Genomic DNA, 21,989 nt, shown 5'->3' with positions numbered 1-21,989 from the left:
CTCATCTCTAACTTGCTCCAGCCCCTGGGATCCTCATGCACAAGGCCTCTGGGTTAGTCTCTCCCAGGAGGGGGGCATGGTCAGCATCCTGCTGTCTGCCACCTCAGCATCCCCATCTCTGGGGCTGGCAGAGGCTGTGGCTTTCCCACTTCACACCATTTCTTTCCCATCTGAAACTGGATGACTAAAAGGTAGGACAGTAGTTACCTGCTAGAGGCTCATCTCCCAAGCCCCAGAGCCCTCCCTGTAGCTCTAAGCAGCCGCTTCCCTGCCCCTTACACTTTCCAGCGGTCTCTTCAAACCCCCACCTTCCTTCTCTGCTCACAGGCTCAAGTATCCTCCTTGGTCCTTCCGGGCAGGCTGTCCTGGGCACCCTTCTCACTTCTGCTCATCCTTGCTTGCCCTCCTGCCTTAATGCTGTGCCTCTGAGTGCTCCTAAAGTGCTTCCAAGTCATTTCCTCTCCCCTCCACCGACACTTAAGCCTACTGCCGCTTGCAGCTCAGCGAGGCCGTTGCTCCTCCTCCATGCGCACGCTCCCCATCCGCATCCCAGGACCCGCTGCATACCCACAGTCCGACGGCCATCACTACCACGAAGTAGATAACGATGACGGAGATATCGGCTGCATTGCGAATGAGCTCGTGGGTCTCAACAGGCCGGGTGACCGCGGTGGTCGTGGGGCTCCATGTGCTACTGTCCATGGTGGCAGCGTTGCGTCCCTCCCTCTCGCCAGGGCCGCTAGCTCCTTATACGGCCTCCTGGTTAATGATCAGCACCGGGGGAGGGGACCTGGGACTTTGAGGGAGCAGGGCAGTAGCGCGGGGCCCCTGCGATGCCTTGCGGCTGCACCGTCGGGAAACAGCTCCGGGCGTGGAGCCCAGGAAGGAGCACCCGGCTGAGCTGTTGGCTGGGGCGGCGGCCCGGCAGGTAAGAGCTGTCCTGCGAATAGGGAGGGGCCAGCCAGGGGGTGGTGCCCGCATGGCACAAAGGCCCACTGTACTCCCACAGCAGGCACCAGCAGCGCCACCGCACCTGCCCTTGCCAGAGCTGGAGTGGCTCCATTGAGGGAACAGGCCACCTGGGGCTAGGGGCCTAGAGGCTTCAGATCACCTGCCACCCATCCTTGGACCAGTCCCATGCCTTCTAAGGACTTGGCTTGTCCGCTTGTAAAATGGGTGCAGCACTCTTCTGAAGAATCAGTCGTCTTGTTCTCCCTGGAGAACATCCTTGATTGGACAGAGAGTTGCTGGGTGTCGCTGGAAAAAAACCAGCACAATCCTAATCTCTTGGCCACGAGGACAGCCACCCACCCACCCACATTCCTGACTCCCCCTCCACAGCCTGCAGCCCCCAGGTCCACTGTTACCCCCACTGTAAAGAGGAAGAAACTGAGACTGGGGGAAGGGATCTCACCGGGAGCTATTTCCTTGCCCTGTCCCTCTCCCAGTATTGATGCAGGGCCCTCCAGAGGCAGCAGAAGGGAAGATACTAGAGAACCCTTTCCAAGGAGTTCATCAAACCCTGACCTTCCTGGGGACTCAGCTCACCCATCTGGAAACACATGTCTAAACCGCAAGCCAGGGCTCAGAACAGAGATGACCAAGAGAGGAGGCATGACTTGCCCAAAGTCATACAGGAAACCAGCAGCAGAGCTGGCCCTGCAGCCCATGCCAGGGTTCAGAGGGAGGGTTGCAGGATATTCTCAGGGGCTGGCTCTAGAAGCCACAGAGCAGCCAAAAGTGGCTGTTCCCAAAGAGGGGGGCCTTGCTCTGATGGGGAGGTGCAGGGAGGCGGAGGACCACAGAAACCCTGCCAAGGCTCTGGTCTGCCTCAGGCCCTCCCTGCCCACTGCTAGACAACCACCCACTGCCTAAATGTGAGCATCTTGTTCCTTTGCCCTCAATGCTTCAGAGGTCTGCCTCCTCTCCTTCTGTATCAGCACCTGTTCTTCCCACTGAAGCTGCAGACAAAGAATCATTATTTGGACAGCATCCCCACAGGTCTTCCCCATTTCCCCCACACATCCCCCAGGACTGCAAACTATATAAGGCTATGTCCTGGGGCCAGTATGATGCCTGCCCAAAGGAAGCAGGAATTCTTCCAAGGAACCTGAAAGCAGGGGCTCTCTGCTGTGGATGCCTCCCAAGACTTAGAGCTCAGCCGTCAGCTGCAGCTTGGAGCAACTCGCCTTTTGCCTGTGTTCATTCATTCCTGCATTCAGCCAAGTTTTTTCACCTGGATGTATCCCAGGAAGAGTCCCTGCCCTTAGGAAGCTTCTGTTCTAGTCTAGAAGTGAACCCACCCACAGGAAAAGTCCAGCCCTGAACCCAGGTGCAGGTGCAGGCAGCCAGACCATGCCAAGTTCCAAAAGTACAAGGCATAGAAAGTGAAGCGAGCAGGAGAGAGAACTGGAAGTACTAAAGGACTTCAAAGGAGGGACAGAGTCATTCTTTGATCTTTTAGTAGAGCCAAACATAAATGGGAAAAGAAAGGAAAGGATGGTGCCCAGGTAGAGGTCAGAAAATGCATCTATTCATTCATTCATTTATTCTTACAACAAAAGAGAAGCTTCTATGTGCCAGATTATATGTACCGACCCTGGAATACAGCTATGAAAAGACCCACACAGCTCTTGCCCTCACAGAGCTTCCTGACCAATGACAGAGATAGATCAGCATCAAAGATGAGACAACTACCTGTGAAATTACCATTGTGACACATGCTTTGAAGGAGAAATACTAATACCCCAAATGCCTACCAAGGAATTTGACCTGGGGATAAGGTGAGGTTCGAGTAAGATCTATGAAAGCTCTGGTTTGAACAGGGACCTGAAAGAAAAGGAGGAATAGGCCAAGTAAGGTGGGAGTGAGGGACATTCCAGGAGATGACAAGCATGAGGAGTAGGGAAGGGGTTACAATATTTAGGGAGGGACTAGCTGGGGCTACAAATAAACATATATAAAAAGCATGTCACCTGTAAGAAACTGCCTACCACAGTCATTCCCCAGGCTGCCTGAGGCCCTTTTGCCATCTCTCTTCCTTATTGGTCTCTTCTAAAGGGACACTTCAAGCCCGACTTCCCCTGAATGGATGCTTCTAGGAGAACACAGTGTGATGCCCACCTGCTCCCATGCAGCTGGCCTCAGCTGCTGGGTCACTGCTCACTGGTAGGATCCTGTTGGACTCTCTCTTGCCCTCATTGGTGCCAATCAAAACCAGGATCTGGTCACTAAAGGGGACCTTGTTAGCAGAACACCCAAGAAAGAAAAAAGCCAGCCAGACACTCAGGCCATAGGAAAGATGAGGCTGATAAGGAAAGAGAGCTGAGAGCAGGAAGCAGCCCCCTTCCTATCCAAGTATACATAGGTTTACAATCAGTGGTCAGACGAGAGTTCTACATTTAAAAAGAGATGCCCACAGAGCCACAGCCATACCTGACTGTCAGAAAAAGAACAAATATTCAAATGACTCTGAGGTCACTAGTGTCTACAGATGGCAGGGAGAACCCAGCATTATGCAGGGTAAGGACTCATCACTAAGTGGGAACTGTCCTGTCTCTTCTTCCTCCCTCCACACTCATCTGTCCAGGACCCTTGGGGGTTCCACCTCTCCTACCATCCTGGGAGCTTCTGCCCAGAAGACCCAATGGTACAATGTCCACCTCTCACTGGCTAAACTGTGCTTCTTGGCAAAGGACCCCACAGTGGAATGGCCAGCTCCTGAACTCTCGTCACACAAAGAAATCAACAGCCTAGGTTCAGAGTCTGTGAGTTTTGGGAAAAAAGGGGCTGAAGAGAGAACCTACTTGGCTAGTTTGATTCTCAGCTCAGCTACCAACAAGGAGTAGACCACTGACAGCTCACTTGGCATTTGCAACCCTCCCTTTGAACATCTGTAATACAGCATTGACACAATGACTCTCTCAAATGATGGGTGTGAAGGGGCCTCATTGACAATGAGACACCAGCAAAGATGAGGGATGAAGGGAGCTGCTATAATTTTTTCTTCTTTCCCTTTTTTTTTTTTTTGTTGTTGTGCCATATTTATTGAAAATAATACAGCACTGCAGAAAAAAATTCAAACAGGTCCCTGAGGCGTTTTGAAATTCATCCCAACTGTAGGCTGAATGACCTGCAGGTTGGACAGACTGCCGAAATCCAAAAGCTTCAGCATTTCCTTAGTGTCAGGATCTACTTCAATTATCTCCTGATCCAAGGCTGAGACCTCAGGAACATAATTGTCTTTCCTTTCGCTCTCCTTCTCCTGCAGCTTGATGGAGATACCTCTTACTGGGCCTCTCTGAATCCGCTTCATCAGATGCGTGACATAGCCTGCTATCTTGTTGCGGAGCTTCTTGCTGGGGATAATGGCGATCTCCTTGCACACGCGCTTGTTCGTGTGGAAGTCGTTGCCCAGGCGTGTGTATACTTTTCTATGATGACCCGGGCCGCGTTCTTCACGGTTTTGGTGCGAACGCGGCACATGTTGGCGGGTCCTTGGTAAAAGAGCTCTTTCCCTTTTTCTCATTGGGAGTTCAGTTGTGGAAAGCCCAGAGAAGCAGGCTATCGATTAGCATACAGTCATATGTCACTTAACAACAGGATATGTTCTGAGAAATGCGTCATAGGAAGTTTCATCCTTGTGGGAACATCATAGAGTGTCTTTACCCAAACTAGATGGGATAGCCTACACACCTAGGCTGTATGGTCTAGCCTGTTGCTCCTGGGCTACAAACCTGTAGAGCATGTTACTGTAGTGAATACTGTAGGCAACTATAACACGATGGTAATGATTTGTGTATGTAAACACAGAAAAGTTACAGTAAAAATATAGTATAAAAGATAATAAATGGAGCCAGGAGCAGTGACTCATGCCTGCAATCCCAACAGTTTGGGAGGCCAAGGTGGGAGGACTGTTTGAGCCCAGGAGTTTAAGACTAGCCTGGGCAACATGGTGAAACCCCGTCTCTGAGAAATAAAAAGAAAGAAAGAGAGAGAGAGAGAAAGAAAGGAAAGAAAGGAAGAAAAAGAAAAGGAGGGAAGGAAGGAAAGAAGGAAGGAAGGAAGGAAGGAAGGAAAACTAGCTAGGCATGGTGGTGTGAAGGAAGGGAGGGAGGGAGGGAGCCTGGGAGGTCGTGGCTGCCATGAGCCATGATCACACCACTGCACTTCAGCCTGGGCAAGACCCTGTATCAAAAAAATAAATAAATAAAAATGGTACACTTGTATAGGGCACTGACCATGAATGGAGCTTGTAGGACTGGAAGCTGCTCTGGGTGAGTCAGTAAGCGAATGGTGAGTGAATGTGGTCTAAGACAGTACTGTGCACTACTGTAGACTTTACAAATACTGGACACCTAGGTTCACTAAATTTATTTTTAAAATACTTTTTCTTCTTGAATAATAAACTTAATTTACTATAACTTTTTAACTGTACAAATCTTTTGTTTTACTTTTTGACTCTTCTGTAATAAGTTAGCTTAAAACACAAACACATTGTACCACTGTACAAAAATATTTTCTTTCTTTATATCCTTATTCTATAAGCTTTTTTTCTATTAAATTTTTTTTTTTTACATTTTCAACTTTTTGTTAAAAACGAAGACACAAACATACACATTACCCTTGGTCTACACAAGGTCAGAATCACCTCCACATCTTGCCCCACTGAAAGGTCTTCAGGGGCGATAACAAACAAGGAGCTGTCATCTCCTATGGTAACAATGCCTTCTCTGAAATACATTCTGAAGGACCTACCTGAGGCTGTTTTACAGTTAACTGTTTTTTTATAAGTAGAGTATACTATAAAACAATGAAAAAAGCATACTAAATACATAAACCAGTAACATAGTCATTGGTTACCATTATCAAGTGTTATATACTATAGATAATTGTATGTGTTATACTTTTTTAATGTGCAAATGCACTTTTTTATATTTCCATAGTTTTTTGAAGAACAGGTGGTATTTGGTTACATGAGTATGTTCTTTATTGGTGATTTGTGAGATTTTGGTACACCCATCACCTGAGCAGTATACACTGAACCCAATTTGTAGTATTTTATTGCTCACCCCTCTCCCCATCTTTCTCCTGTGTCCCCAAAGTCCATTGTATCTTTCCTATGCCTTTGCATTCTCATAGCTTAGCTCCCACTTATGAGTGAGAACATACGATGTTTGGTTTTCTATTCCTGAGTTACTTCACTTAGAATAATAGTCTCCAATTCCATCCAGGTTGCTGTGAATGCTATTAATTTGTTCCTTTTTATGGCTGAGTAGTATTCCATCATATATATATATATATATATATATATATATATATATATATATACCACAATTTCTTTATACACTCGTTGGTTGATGGACATTTGGGCTGGTTCCACATTTTTCTAATACTTTTATACGACTGGCAGTACGATAGGTTTGTTTACACCAGCATCATCACTACAAACATGTGAGAAATGTGTCGTGCTGCCATACTATGACAGCTACAATGTCAGGAATTTTTCGGCTCCATTATAATCTTATGAGATCACTGTTGCATGTATGGTCCATCATTGACGGAAACATTGTTAGGTAGTACACAGCTATATTTGTTTCCTGTGGCTGCTGTAACACATTACCATCAACTCAGCGGCATAAAACAACAGAAATTTATTCTCTCATAGTTCTGGAAGGCAAAAGTATGAAATCAGTTTCACTGGGCTGAAAGCAAGGTGTTAGCAGAACCACACTACTGAGGTTCTAGGGGACAATCCTTCCTTGCCAGTTTCTAGTGGCTGCCAGCATGCCTTGGCTTGTACCATATCACTCCAATCTTTGTCTCTGTGGGGGCTGGTGGGTAAACATAACATAAAGGTTACCATAATAACCATTTTTAAGTGTACAGTTCAGTAGCATTAAGTACACTCACAATGTTGAGCAACCACCACCATCATCCATCTCCAAAACTTCCCCAACTGAAACTCTGTACCTGTTAAATGCTTACTTCCCATTCCCCCTCCTCCAAGCCCCTGGAAGCCACTGTTCTACTTTCTGCCTCTCTGAATTTGACCATTCCAGGTACCTCATATGAGTGGAGTCACAATCTGCCTCTATCTTCACATCACCGTCTTCTCTGTGTCTGTCTGTCTCTCTCTGCCTTTCCTTTATAAAGCCAGTTTTGTTGGCATTTAGGGCCCATCTAGATAATCCAGGATGATCTCTCCTTATCTCAAGATTCTTAGTTTAGGCCGGGCACGGTGGCTCACACCTGTAATCCCAGCATTTTGGGAGGCCAGAGCAGGCGGATCGCCTGAGGTCGGGAGTTTGAGACTAGCCTGGCCAGCATGGCAAAACCCCATCTCTACTAAAAATACAAAAGTTAGCCGGGCGTGGTGGCAGGTGCCTGGAATCCAGCTACTCTGGAAGCTGAGGCAGGAGAATCACTTGAACCCGGGAGGTGGAGGTTGCAGTCAGCCGAGATCACGCCATTGCACTCCAGCCTGGGCAACAGAATGAGACTCCATGTGACAAAAAAAAAAAAAAAAAAAATCTTAGTTTAACCACATTTGCAAAGATTCTTTTTCAAAATACAGTAGCATTTACAGGTACCAGGGATTAGGACTTGATATCCTTGAGTAGCCATTATTCAGGCTATTACAATCAGACATCTGAATGGGGAAGGATTTGCTGGAGAAAGCAGAATTGGAGATGCTTTGAAGTGGGGGAAGGAGCTGCCGGAGGGGGTGAATCCAGGCCCAGGGGTAACAGCCGAAAAGTTACCAGGTAAAGAGAGGGGCCAGAAAATGAAACTACTGAGCTGGCCTCAGGTTACCCTTGGGAGCTGATGTCTAGGCATGGGGGCAGTGAAGAGGGAGGATGGAAATCTGAAAGAGACAAAGAGCTCCTGACCCTTCCTCTAAAGCTGAAGTCAATAAGAGGTTGACCTCTGGTGGATCTGAGCCCCAGCTCAACCCCTGACATGCTGAGTGACCTTAGGCAAGTCCTTTATGTTCTCTGAGTATCACCTCTACTCAGATCAAATTTGGAGATCAAATCTGACGTAATAGAGGCTTACTTAGTGCCTGCCATGCATGTCAGCTTTGGATTGGAACCAGAACCCAGGTTACTGGAACTGCCTTATCCTCTAGACCTCAAATCCCAGACTGGCTTCAGAGAGGAGCCATGGGGTAAGAAGCTGCAAGACACCCAGCCTACCTTCCCCAGAGCCCTTCACAGGGAACTGCCTCAACACTGTCCTCAATCTGGGGCAACAGGAAGAATGTGTTGGCTGGAAGTCGGGGGCCTGGGTTCAAGAGCCAGTTCCTCTGGCCTTAGGCAAGTCATTTCCCTCTCTGAAACTATCTCCACACCTGTCAAATTTGGCAGAATTTGACCAACTTGTCTCTTAAGAAGGATCCTGGTGCCAATTCTGACTCTAACCAGGCTCCTGAAGCTCTCTGGGCCTCCATCTATTCTCTGTTTCACTGGGGACAATAAGCCCTGGATAGTTGCACATCAACCTTACTTCATCCTAAGTTTCATCCCCTGCTATATCTGCCAGGCCCAGGGATGACATTTTCTATTGCTCACCACCATTTCTAAAAGCACAAAGTGGGAACATGATCATTTCTGGTAGAGAAGCAAGCTTCTTCCTGGACACTCATCACCGAGTAGACTCAGCAGGGGCTTCACAGTTGGGCACACTTGGCTGCAATTCTGGCTCACCCTCTCATTATCTAGGTAACCTCACAATACATTATCTAACTTCTAGGGACCTCATTTGCAAAATGGAGATAATAACATCTAAGATAAATGAGAGAGCATATGCAAAATGTTTCAGCACACTGACAAGCACATATTTAATGCTCAATAAAATGATTCACTTTTATCTTTCTTATTATTGTCACCTTATCTAGACTAAAAGATGGAGTCTTGAGCTGGGGCCCTGACCTCACAGAGCAGGAGACAGACACAAAAAAGAATATGAACTGTGTCTTGTGACAAGTGGTACAGCTTCAGTCTTCACAATGACCCTATTGCTATCCCCATTTTACCGACAAGAGCACTGAGACTCAAAAGGGTTAAGTTACTTGACCGAAATCCCTCGGCTGGTAAATGGCCAAGCTGGCGCTCAACTCCCTGTACCAAAGCCTGTACCACTAGTGCAGAGAGGAGGAAGAGGAGGGAATACAGCAAGGAGAAGTGAAGCCTTAGTCCCGATTCTAAGGCTACTCCAAAGCCAGCATCCCTCTAGCCCTTCTCCCACTTCACCTCCAGTTTGACACTTGGACCCAGCTGTACGAAAGTGAGAGGCATTTCAGTGAGTCATTAATTATAACAAATGCAGGCAAAAGTCAGCAGTGTAATGTAGGCATCATCGTCTGCCAAACACCTTGATTTTCTGAAAACTCAGAGCCCAGGATGAGAGCAGGTGGAGTGGGAAGGTTAGATGTCACTCAGCACCTGCAGAAGTCGGCTCTCTGAGAGCCATGTCTCAGTGTGACTGTTACCCCATGGAACTCAGCTCCCTCTGCAATGTAAGATGAGGCAGAGAAGCAGCTCCTGAGAGGAGGTGGCCCACAGGCCTGCAGGCACTGCTGAGGACCTCACCACGGCACTCACCTGCGAGCCTCATCCCCCACACTGCCAGCTGACCATGCTTCAGTCAACATGCCAGTGAGGCTGGGATTCCAGAAACACAAAAACCAGGCCAGGCACAGTGGCTCACACTTGTAATCCCAGCACTCAGGGGGCTGAGACAGAAGGATCACTTGAGCTCAGGAGTTAGAAACTGCAGTGAGTTATGATGGCATCACTGTACTCCAGCCTGGATGACGGGGCAGGACCTTGTAGAGTGATTAGTGTTTCTTGCTTCAGAGACAGGTGTGACCTCTTCAGAGGGTGGTACCAGCCTCTGTAGGCCAAACTCCTGAATTGAGCAGGTAAAAACATGCTCCTGCCTGAGTTGGATGAATGAAGGAACATCATCCAAAGGCCCAGTGTTACTTCCTATGTCTTGGAATTACGGAACTGGGGCAGATGAGTGGATCATCTGAGGACACTGAGCCCAGGAAAGAGGTGAGGCTTACTCAAGGTCACAGGTCATGACAGTGGCAGAGACTCCCGGGGGGCTCTGCTTTCCACCACAGGTTCCCTCTCCTTTGGCAAATAACTTATCAAGCACCAGCTGTTTTCAGGGTACAGTGGTGCTCCAACTTGCCTCTGTGCTCCTTATGTTGTGCCTTCTGTTTGGCTCTTCCAGTTTGCCCCTTCGAAATTCCAGGCACATAGTAGGAGCATGATTATTTATTAGTAATATTGGCTTATTAATTGGATTGTTATGTTATCCAATTAGTAAGCCAATATGTAATAGTTAATACTATTAATACTATTACATGCTAATGAGATAATATTATCCAATTAATAAGCCAATATTAGTAGTTAATACTATTCATACTATTACATACTAATGAGATAACATGGTATATGCTTAGCACAGTGCATATGTTATATCATTAGTCATTACAATAAATTTGTGAAATAGATACTGTGACCCCTGTTTTACAGAGGAGAAAACTAAGTCTTAGAATGGTTAATTTGTTCAAACTTATACTACTAACAAGTGAGAGAGCTTAGACTCATACTTAGGTCTATCAGACTCCAAAACTCTCTTCAATAATTATTATTTTTATTTTTTAGAGACAGGGTCTTGCTGTGTTGCCCAGGCCAAAGTGCAGTGGCATGATCATAGCTCACTGTAGTCTTGAATTACTGGGCTCAAGTGATCCTCCTGCCTCAGCCTCCCAAGTAGCTGAGGCTGCAAGTGTGCACCACCATGTCTGGCTAATTTTTAAAAGTTTTTGGAGAGATGGGGTCTTGCTATCTTGCTCAGACTGGTCTTAAACTCCTGTCCTCAGGCAATTCTGCTGCCGTGGCCTCCCAAAACTCTGAGATTATAGGTGTGAGGCAACACATCCAGCCTCTGTTCAAGAAATTGTTGCTGAAAGAAAGAATGAATCAGTGAGCAAAAGGCACCATACTGGGCCTATGGGAAGCATACAGACCAGTTGTTTATGTATTTTGCTAATGCATCCTGCTAGGTGAGGAAACAGGTACATAAATACTAAGGCCTAATATAGATCCACCCATAATAGGGTCAGAATAGTGCTTTGAGGGTCCAGAGAAGGGAGCAATTTCTTCCTTTGGGAGTGGAGTGTGAGGAAGTTTAATGGGGTGAGAGGGCATTTGAACCAAGCCAAGTAGGATTCGGACAGGTAAAGGTGGCAGATGGGGCAGTGGGCAAGGTAGTCCTGCAAACTCATTGGAAGAAACAGCACTGATGAAATTCAGGAGAAGGGAGATCCTGGGAACAGCAACCAGTCCAGCTGAGCTGGACTAAGGATGTGTGAGGAGAGGAGGTGGGGGGATGGGAAGCCAGAAACAGGTTGGCACCAGGTGGTAGAGGACCTTGAATGTCAGGCTGGGGCCTTTGGGTTTTCTTCAGTGGATGTGGGGAGCCCCTGACAATTTTGGGTCAGAGAGTGACATGGCTCATTATGCCGGATGGAGTGAAGGAAGGAGAGACTTGGAGGAGGGAGACCAGAAGAGACTGTTGCAGTAATCCAGGGAGGGATGATGTGGCCTGGCCTAGAAGAAGCATTCCAAAGGAATACTCCATGGGGTCCAGAAATTGGCTAAGGGATGAAACGCGTGCAAGAGCCAAAGAAACAGCATGGGGTCAGAAGGCCTGAGTTCTGATTCCAGCTGAGTCACATGGCCTCCCTGGGCCTCCCCGTCCCACTTGTGAAAGGTAGGGGATGAGTTATGCCATGTTTAGCGGCTTTTCCAGGGATTATGTTCAAAGTACTCTCTAATTTCCTGGTCTTCAAAAGATGCTGAGCAAGTTGTGACTGAGGCAAGCAGATTTTGGAAGTGCAGACCAGCTGGCTTCCTTGGGGTGGTGAGCTGATTCTGAGCTCCTCTGTGAGGTAGCTGAGTATCCGTGTATATTGTTACACATGGATAGTCAGGAAACTACAATAACCGTGTTAGCTACTCTGCTCCCTTAAGCATTTTTTGCAGCAGAGGTATGTTGGCATGACTTAGATTATTGCCTAAATTGTGTACCTCCGGAGAGGGGAGTGTGTGGCTTCTTGACTTCTCAAAGTACCAACCCACTAGTCAATAAGGCTCAAGTTATGGGACTTGCAAAAGGTCACAGAGAGAGATCTAAAGTGTCAGAAATCTAGACAACTCCCCGGAGTCTCCTCTCAGTTCCTCCACCCACAGGCCATCAAGGCTTCAGGTTCCATCCAGAACCTGAGTCTGATACAGCTGGAGATGTGGCAAGAGGCCCCAGTAGCATGATGCAGGAATCCCAGAAGCTTAAAGGCCAATGGGCTGAGGAATTAGGAAGATGGTGGAGGCAGGTTGCTGAGAAGCAGAGAGGGGAAGGGACTTGTTAGGGTGACACAGTGAGTCAGGTGAAACAAGGACTGGAAGCCAGAGTTTTGAGTTCTTTCTCAGATGTTTTTTTATTCTTTCTTTCCCCAAGGACACCCTCTCTGGGCATATATATACACATATGTGTGTATATGTATGTGTATATGTATATGTATGTGTATGTACAGAGTGACACCCTGTCTGAAAAAATATATGTAAATATATTCACATATGTAAATAAATATATACGTATATATGTAAAAAATATACACATATACATACACACACACACACACACATACACATGTCTCACTTTGTAGCCCAGGCTGGAGTGTGAACACCACTCACTGCTGCCTCAACCTCCTAACCTCAAGTGATCCACCCACCTCAGCCTCCCAAAGTGCTGGGATTATAGGCATGAGCCACCACACCTGGCCAACGCACATTTTTAATGTGCATTTATGAGCAATGGGTTCAAAATCTAGTTATGTCCTTCATTAGCTGTGCGATCTTGGGCGAGTTACTTAATCTCTCTAAATCTCAGTTTCCTTATCAACAAACTGAGGATGACAGCACCTATGTCATAGGGGTATTGTGAGGATTAAAGGAGATAATGTGTGCAAAGCACTTCCTGCAGTGCTGTATAAATGCTAGCAAGGAATTGATTAATGATAGCTCTTTTATTCTTCTTCTAACAATGGTCTCTTAGAGAACCATTGCTTTGGTCTAAGGGAGAGAAGGTTTGGTGCAAAGTCCGGAACTTCACCTTCTTACCTGGACCTGCTCCACTGTCCTGTATACTCTGTTTCCTTCCCTCACCACTTTGGACTTGTCCTGGCTCTGACTGTCCCTTAACACACACACACCCACACACACACACACCCACACCCACACACACACACACTCACAAACACAAAGTGGCCAGTTGAGAGAGCTTCAAGTCACCTTCAGGTCATGTAGGCATTTTTTTGGAAGGAGGTTTCTAAAGACAGTCCCTCTCATACTGCCTGACCCTGGGAGGGGGCTCCAAAGTGATTTTCAGGGTACCCAAGATACCTCTTTTTTTTCCCAGTTTTAGGATAGCCAACTCCCTTGTTTAATACCTTCCTTTTAGAGTGCTTCCTTCCACATGGTGAGGGTCCCTTGTTCTCCCAGCCCTTGTATGGGCATAACAGTCATACTCCTTCCCCCTTGAAGAGAATGGCACACATTCTAAACTCTTCCACATCTTTCACCTTTCTTTGAGCCTCACCTGAAGATAAGTAAAGATGATTGCTGGCATTTTATGCATGGGGAAACTGAGTCCCAGGGACTTGAAGTGACTCGTCCAAGGACACGAAGCAAGTAAGTAGCAGACTCAGGACTTAATTCCAGAAATCTTGATTCCTAGTCCAGTGTTCTGGTCTTTATATTCCTGGAAGAACTCCTATGGCTAGATTAATTGGCATCCAAGGACTTTAATCACACAGTCCTAGGTCTGTCTCTCCAACCTTCATTCTCATTCCCTTCATGCTTCGCCCTCAGGGGCCTTTGTACTTGCTCTTTTATCTAGGAGGCCTTTCTCCCAGAAATCCATGTGGCTCAATTAATTCCTCTTTCCTTTGACACCATCAGGAAAGACCCTCCTTGGTCACCTTTCTTCTTCCTGGCCCTCTTTACCTCCTTATTCTGCTTTATTTTCCTTCCTAACACTTATTATTGCCGGACATATCATGTTCTCATTTGCTTGCTTTTTAAAACCTATCTTTCACAATTAGAATCAGAATAGGGACTGTTTTCTTCACTGCTGTACCTCTAGTGCCTAGAGGAGCATGTGTGGCACTTAGATGTCCAATAACTGTTTATTGAATTGTATGAATATATAGTAAATGTCCATCCAGACTGGACCATTCAGGTTCCCCTGCCTTTGCCCATGCATTCATTCTGTCATGTCAGAAAGGCTTTATATATTAAATGTACATTTTACTGTTGCTTCCTCTGTAAAGCCTTTCTTGGTTCTTCAAAGATAATGCTAGGAGCAGTGTACACACCTGTAATCCCAGCTACTCAGGAGGCTGAAATGGGAGGATTACTTGAGCAACCCTCAAGTAGCTGGGATTACAGGTGAGCTCGAGGCTGCAGTGAGTTACTATCCTGCCACTGCACTCCAGCCTGGGTGACAGAGTGAGACCCCATCTCTCTCTCTAAAAAAAAGAAGAAGATGATACTGCTAAACGCATTAAACTCAGAATACAAAATCACCTGCTACTGTCATCTCCCATCTACACCTATACTATGGAGGTGTACATCTCTGTATAATGCATTATAAAAATTGCAGCCTTGAACTGGTAAGCCAAATGTCAAGTTACCCTCTTGTTGAATGAAAAAAAAAGAAAAAAGAAAAAAACAAACTAAAGCAAAACTTGCCAGTAGAGTCACCTCTTGTTTCACAGATAGCCTCTTTGACATCCAGCTTTATAAAGAACGGTTAGATATGAGTTCTGCCCAAATTCACTTGTTTTTTTCTAATTATGCCTGAAATATATTATTCTATTTGGAAAAAAACCCAAGAAGGCAATATAGATAAGCCAAAAATAAAAAAGCTTTATTCTTTTAAAAAATTTTATGGGGTCTTGCTATGTTCCAGGCTGGTCTTGAACAACTGGCCTCAAAAAATTTTGCCTCGGCCTCCCAAAGTGCTAGGATTACAGGTGTGAGCCACCATGCCTGGCTGAAAGTCTTATTCTTAAAACCACATTTGAGAAATTGTCACTGTTAACATTTGGAATATATGTTCTTTCAGACTTTAAAATATATAAAATAAAGGGCCGGGCACGGTGGCTTATGCCTGTAATCCCAGCACTTTGGGAGGCCGAGGCAAGTGGATCACCTGAGATCAGGAGTTTGAGACCAACCTGACCAACATGGCGAAACCCCATCTCTCTATTAAAAATACAAAAATTAGCCGGGCGCGGTGGTGGGTGCGTGTAATCCCAGCTACTCGGGGGCAGAGACATGAGAATAGCTTGAACCCAGAAGGCAGAGGTTGCTGTGAGCCAAGATCGCGCCATTGCACTTCAGCCTGGGCAACAGAGCAAGACTCCGTCTCAAAAAACAAAGAAACAAATATATAAAATATAATATAGCTATATATTACATACATTAATAATAAGCATCACATATTTGCAAAACTGGATTGCACTGTGCATTGAATTTTGTAGATCTACAACATATTTTTAAATGACCACAAATTATTCTAGTATTTGTATACTAGAATATATATAAATTGTATACTAGAATATATATAAATTGTATATATAAATACAATATATTTATATTTACTTAATAAATTCTGTATTTTGGGACATTTAGGGCAGCTAGAGGTATTACTGTAGATATTGCTGAGATGAATGTTCCTCTAACACTCATCTGTTTTCTTATGAGAAATTCCTAGTACAGAATGTTAATCAAAGGGCTTGATTATTTTTAAGACTGATATATGTCATCAAACTGCCCTGTGGGGTGACTGTCCCAGATGACACTCATTTTGATGGAATTTTTTTTATTGTGGTAGAATATATATAAGATAAAATTTACTATTCTAACCATTTTAAAATTCAGTGGTATTAAGTACATACACATTGTTGTGCAATCATCATCAGTATCTATGTACAGAATTTTTCCATCATTCTAAATTGAGACTCTGTACCCATTAAGCAATAACTCTCTGTTCTCCCCTCCCCTCAGTCCCTGGTAACCACTATTTGACTTTCTGTCTCTATGAATTTGCCTGTTCTAGGTATCTTATATAAGTGGAATCATACCAATTTGTCTTTTTTTTTTTTTTAGGCTGGGTGCAGTGGCTCATGCCTGTAATCCCAGCACTTTGGGAGGCTGAGGCGGGCAGATCACGAGGTCAGGAGTTTGAGACCAGCCTGGCCAACATGTTGAAACCCCATCTCCACTAAAAATACAAAAAATTAGCTGGGTGTGGTGGTGGGTGCCTGTAATCCCAGCTACTCGGGAGGCTGAGGCAGGAGAATCACTTGAACCTGGGAAGTGGAGGTTGCAGTGAGCCAAGACCTTGCCACTGCACTCCAGCCTGGCAACAGAGTGAGACTCCGTCTCAAAAAAAAAAAAATTGTCTTTTTGTGTCTGGCTTATTTCACTGGGCCTAATATCCTTAAGGTTCATCCATGTTGTAGTATCTGAATTTCCTTCCTTTTTAAGGCTAATATTCTATTGTATGTATATACCACATTTGTTTAGCCGTTCACCTGTCAATGGACATTTGGATTATTTCCATCTCTTGGCTATTGTGAATAATGCTATCTTGAATATGGGTATACAAACATCTGTTTGAGTTCCTGCTTTCAATTCTTTTGAGTATATATACCCAGAAGTAGAATTGCTGGATACTATAGTAGTTCTATTTTTAATTTTTCAAGGAACTGCCATACTGTTTTCCAGTGGTTGCACCATTTTACAATCTCACCAGCAGCATACAAGCGTTCTAACTTTTCCACATGCTCACTAACACTTGTTGTTTTCTGTTTGTTTTTTTTTTTAAATAGCCATCCTAGTGGGTGTAAAAAGGTATCTAATTGTGGTTATGATTCACATTTCCCTAATGATTAGTGATGCTAGCATATTTTTGTGTGATTTTTAAAGAATCATTTTAAATATTTGCCAACCTGGTACTGTCCACGTTTCAGTTTGGTTCAGTTCAGTTCACTGCAATTTAGTTCACATGTATTTTCACCAACAGAGTTGTCATTCTTCTCGAAGAACACCTGGGGAGGCCAAGTTAAGAGGATCGCTTGAGCCGAGGAGTTTGAGACCAGCCTGGGCAACATAGACTCATCTCTACCATAAATTAAAAAATTAGCTGGGACTGGTGGCCATGTGCCTGTAGTCTCAGCTACTGGGGAGGCAGAGGTGGGAGGATCATTTGAGCCCAGGAGGTCCAGGCTGCAGTGAGCCTTGGTCATGCCACTGCACTCCAGCCTGGGCAACAGAGGGAGACTCTTTCTCAAAAAAAACAAAACAAAACAAAATACCTGGAGACAACCTGAATGCCCATATGTAGGTAAATGTCACAATCAATTATTGCACATGTATACCATGGAATACTAGTGGCCACTGGGAAAAAAATGAGGCAGTTATCAATACACAAGAATGTTTTCCTCAATATATAGTTTTGTGGGTTTTGTTGTTGTTGTTGTTGTTGTTTGAGACAGGGTCTCCCTCTGTCACCCAGGTTGGAGTGCAGTGGTGTGATCATGGCTCACTGCAGCCTTGGTCTCCCGGGCTCAATTGATTCTCCCACCTCAGCCTCTCAAATAGCTGGGACCAGAGGCGCACACCACCACGCCTGGCTACTTTTTTGTATTTTTTTGTAGAGGTGGGGTTTTTCCATGTTGTCCAGGCTGGTCTTGAACTCCTGAGCTCAGGTGATCCGCCTGCCTCAACGTCCCAAAGTACTGGGATTACAGGCATGAACCACCATACCCAGTTTGGTGAGTTTTGACAAATATAGCCACATAACCACCATCTCAGTCAAGATGTAGAACATTGACAGAACCCTAGAAAGTTCTCTCATACCCCTTTGCAGCCAATCATCCCTCTCCTGACTCCCACAACTACTCTGTTTTCTATCACCGTAGACTAATTAGTTTTGCCTGTTATAGAGCTGCATGTAAATGGAATAATACAGTGTGTACTCTTTTATGTTTGACTTATTTTCTCAATTCAGTATCTATGAGATTCATCCACATTGTATGCATCAGTAGCTTGTTCTGTTTTTTAATTGATGAGTAGTATTCTATTGAGTTGATACACTACATTTTGTTTGTCCACTTACCTGCTAATGAACATTTGGGTTGTGTCTAGTTTCTGGCTACTTCGAATAAAACTACTATGAATATTGATGTACAAGTCTTTTGTGGATATATGTTTTCATTTTTCCCGAGTAAATACTTAGGAGTGGAAAGGCTGAGTCATAGGGTAGATGTAGGTTAAAATTTAGAAGAAATTGCAGGAGTTTTTTTTTTTTTAACAATGTTTTCTTTTATTTTTATTTTTGATAAAATAGAGATGAGGTCTCACTATGTTGCCCAGGCTGGTCTCGAACTCCTGGGCTCAAGTGATCTGCCCAGCTCGACCTCCCAAAGTGCTAGGATTACAGGCATGATGAACAATGTTTTTCGAGATGGCAGAGCATTGGATTAGGAACTCAGAGACCAGGGCATAAACGTGGACAAGTCACTCTTACTCCTTGGGTCTCAGTTTCCTCACTGCAGAATGAGGGGATTGGTTGAATGCGCTTAACCCTTTTATGTGTGAAGAGTCTGTTATTCTTGGAGGTTGTGGAAATCCAAAACCTGACTCAGGTATTAAAGGAACTGGCCCTCAAGGCCCCTCACCAGCAGCTACCTGTGCTCAAGAAGTACAGGCAGTTCTCCCATATCAGGCATATATGGGGGTAATCACAATGTTAATAACAGTTGCAGTTTAAAGAGGCCTTTGCCCCATAGAACCCATAGCCTTTTCACATGGAACAATGACTTTGGAGTATACTTTGCACTGAAGGAAGCCATTGCAGACCAGGTGCTTTCTCAAGGACTAGGAGTGGGAAGCAAGCAGTGAGTGACTCAGGATGAGTCAAAACAAGAGATTAAACTGAGACCCAGGATGACTTCTGTTTGGAAAGCAGAGAAAATGGGCCTTGCCCATTTGCCAATGGAAGAAGTGGTCTTCCATTAAAAATGAGGCTTGGCTGAGCGCAGTGGCTCATGCCTGTAATCCCAGCACTTTGGGAGGCCAAGGCAGGAGGATTGCTTGAGGCCATGAATTCAAGACCAGACTGGGCAACATAGCAAGACTGTCTCTACAAAAAGTAAAAAATAAAAAAATTAGGTGGGCATGGTGGCACACACCTGCAGTCCCAGCTACTTGGGGGGCTGAGGTGGGAGGATCACTTGTACCTGGGAGTTTGAGCCTGCAGTGAGCTATGATTGTGCCACTGCACTCTAGCCTGGGTGACAGAGCCATACCCTATCTCTAAGAAAAAGGGGGGAAAAAAAGGCCCTGTGCTGGGACTTACAGCCTAAGTCCATATAAAAAAAATCTCAATTTGACTTCTTTGCTCTTTTCAAGCACAACCCTGAATCATCTTCTCTCTCCCATCAGCAACTGATATCTCAGCAAGGATCTATTCCTCTTTACCCCTACCCATTAGAGCCAATTTGAAGCTGGAGTTCAATCGGCAGCCCCTTCTCCAATAATAGAATCACTCCAAAGACAGAGATTTTATGATTTCATATTTTAGATAATCATGGCTTTAGAACTGACGGCTTTTCATCATCTCAGACTTTTATTCTGTTTTGGAGTTGATATTTGTGTATGTGTCTAAGTGGGCATATATTTATAGGAGTGTTTATATATGTGTTTGTGTGTATATGATTCCATTTTCATGTGTATTATGTAATACTGAAATCAAAGTTAATTGGATACATTAGGCTACGCCCTAGGCTGTTGATTGTTGCTCTTTGTCATTCAAGGTAATGAGAATGACACTTCTCTTTTCTTTTCTTACTTCCTGGTAAGATTTCCCAAACTTGGAAAAACCCTGTTGAGGAGTTTGACTAAGACCCTTAGAAAATGCCAGGGATCAGAGACAGTTGACAGTGGATTCGGTTCTTTTCCCTATTCCCAAACAGAAGATCATTCTCTGAGTATCTGCCTTAATGCTTTGTCTTACCATTTTTCGTGTCTCAGCAGGGATAGATGAACCATCATTCAGAAAGGTGTGTGTGCATGCGTATTTATTTATAGTGACTCCTAAATAATAGTTTCTGTAGATAGAGGATGAAATAGTGTTAATTAGTACTGAAAGGTCTTTCCATTGGCTGTGACTATGATGATTAGAAAGTAGATGTAGGAGAGGAAAGCCAGTTTTGTGGTTCAGTTATCATTATGCTCATAAACATTGACTGCATTATCAAGTCCATTTCCTTTGCTGTACTTTAAGCCCAGAATAGGTAATAAAATCACAGACTGTAGACCTGGGTTTCAGCCCTAGCTCTCCCACCAAGTCTCTGGTTATCTTGGCCAAGGCCTGTTCTTCCTCTGGGCTTCAGTTTCTTACTGATAAACTGTAAGGTCTTTCTCCATTAGATTGTTTACCCCTATACATTTGCATCTTGCTATCTATAGCACCTGGAAGTGTCAGGCATATATGAGTCACTCAAGATGTATTTGTGGAGTCAGTGAATGTATTATGGAGTCAAGCTAGAAGATTGCTTGTAAGTAAGGTCCCTTACTGCTTGGATAGCCAGTGATCCTAGAGTTGTGTTCGTTCTTCTTCTTTTCCTTTTTATCATTTTTCCCCTCCGTTCCTCCTACCATCTATTGATGCAGTAAATAATACATTCACGTGGTTCGTAAGGTACATAGGCATATATAGAGAGAAAGCCTCTCAGTCATCCAAATTTTTTCCCTGAAGGCAATCAATTTTGTCAATTTCTTGTGTATTCAAGAGATTTTTAAATGTACATATAAGCAAGTATGTACTTATATTCTCCCTCTACCTCCTCATGTTCTACACTAATGTTAGCATACTATATGTTGCTTTGCACACTTAACTTTTTTTTTTTTGAGACGGAGTCGTGCTCTGTCACCCAGGCCGGAGTGCAGTGGCGCAATCTCAGCTCACTGCCACCTCTGCCTCCTGGGTTCAAGCAATTCTCCTGCCTCAGCCTTCCAAGTAGCTGGGACTATAGGTGCATACCACCACGCCTGGCTAATTTTTGTATTTTTAGTAGAGACGTGGTTTCGCCATATTAGCCAGGCTATTCTTGAACTCCTGTCCTCAGGTGATTGGCCCGCCTCAGCCTCCCAAAGTGCTGGGATTGCAGGCGTGAGCCACTGCGCCTGGCCACACTTTACTTTTTGAATCCAACAAACTATCTTTGAGATCAATCCATATCAATACACAAGAGTTTTCCTTTTTAAAAATAGCTGGATAGTATTATTCAATTAAATGGATGTATTAGAATATATACTAGTGCTTTATGGATGGATACTTATATTGTTTCTAATCTTTTTCAATTACAAATAGTGCCGTAATAAATAACTTTGAGTATAGGTCATTTTGCCCTTACATGAGCCAATCTATAGCATAAATTGCTTTTTTTTTTTTTTTTTTTTTTTTTGAGATGGAGTTTTGTTCTTATCGCCCAGGCTAGAGTGCAGTGGCACAATCTTGGCTCAGGGCAACCTCCACCTCCCAGGTTCAAGTGATTCTCCTGCCTCAGCCTCCAATGTAGCTGGGACTACAGGCACACACCACCGCACCGGGCTAATTTTTGTATTTTTAGTAGAGATGGGGTTTCACCATGTTGGCCAGGCTGATCTCAAACTCCTGACCTCAGGAGATCCATCCGCCTTGGCTTCCCAAAGTGCTGGGATAACAGGCATGAGCCACCATGTCCAGCCTGTAGCATACATTCTTAGAAGTAAAATAGTTAGGTCAAAGGATATGTGAATGTATAATTGTTAAAAAATGAACTTTATTCTTTTAGA

The 21,989-nt window shown here is 44.6% G+C and overlaps 1 protein-coding gene and 1 pseudogene across 1 annotated transcript in view; both read right to left on the bottom strand.

Moving 5' to 3' along the window:
- Positions 1-702, bottom strand: part of SLC5A1 (solute carrier family 5 member 1) — a 70,549-nt gene extending 69,847 nt beyond the window's left edge. The window contains exon 1 of the mRNA XM_024239879.3: positions 568-702. Coding sequence (XP_024095647.1) covers positions 568-702 — 135 coding nt within the window. The remainder of the gene's footprint in view (positions 1-567) is intronic.
- Positions 703-4,044: 3,342 nt separating this feature from the next.
- Positions 4,045-4,485, bottom strand: LOC100435125 (small ribosomal subunit protein eS17-like; annotated as a pseudogene).
- Positions 4,486-21,989: the final 17,504 nt, after the last annotated feature.

Source organism: Pongo abelii, chromosome 23 (assembly GCF_028885655.2).
Source record: "Pongo abelii isolate AG06213 chromosome 23, NHGRI_mPonAbe1-v2.0_pri, whole genome shotgun sequence".
Taxonomy (NCBI): domain Eukaryota; kingdom Metazoa; phylum Chordata; class Mammalia; order Primates; family Hominidae; genus Pongo; species Pongo abelii.
The sequence above is the reverse complement of the archived record's forward strand: the minus strand, read 5'-3'. Positions and strand labels throughout refer to the sequence as shown.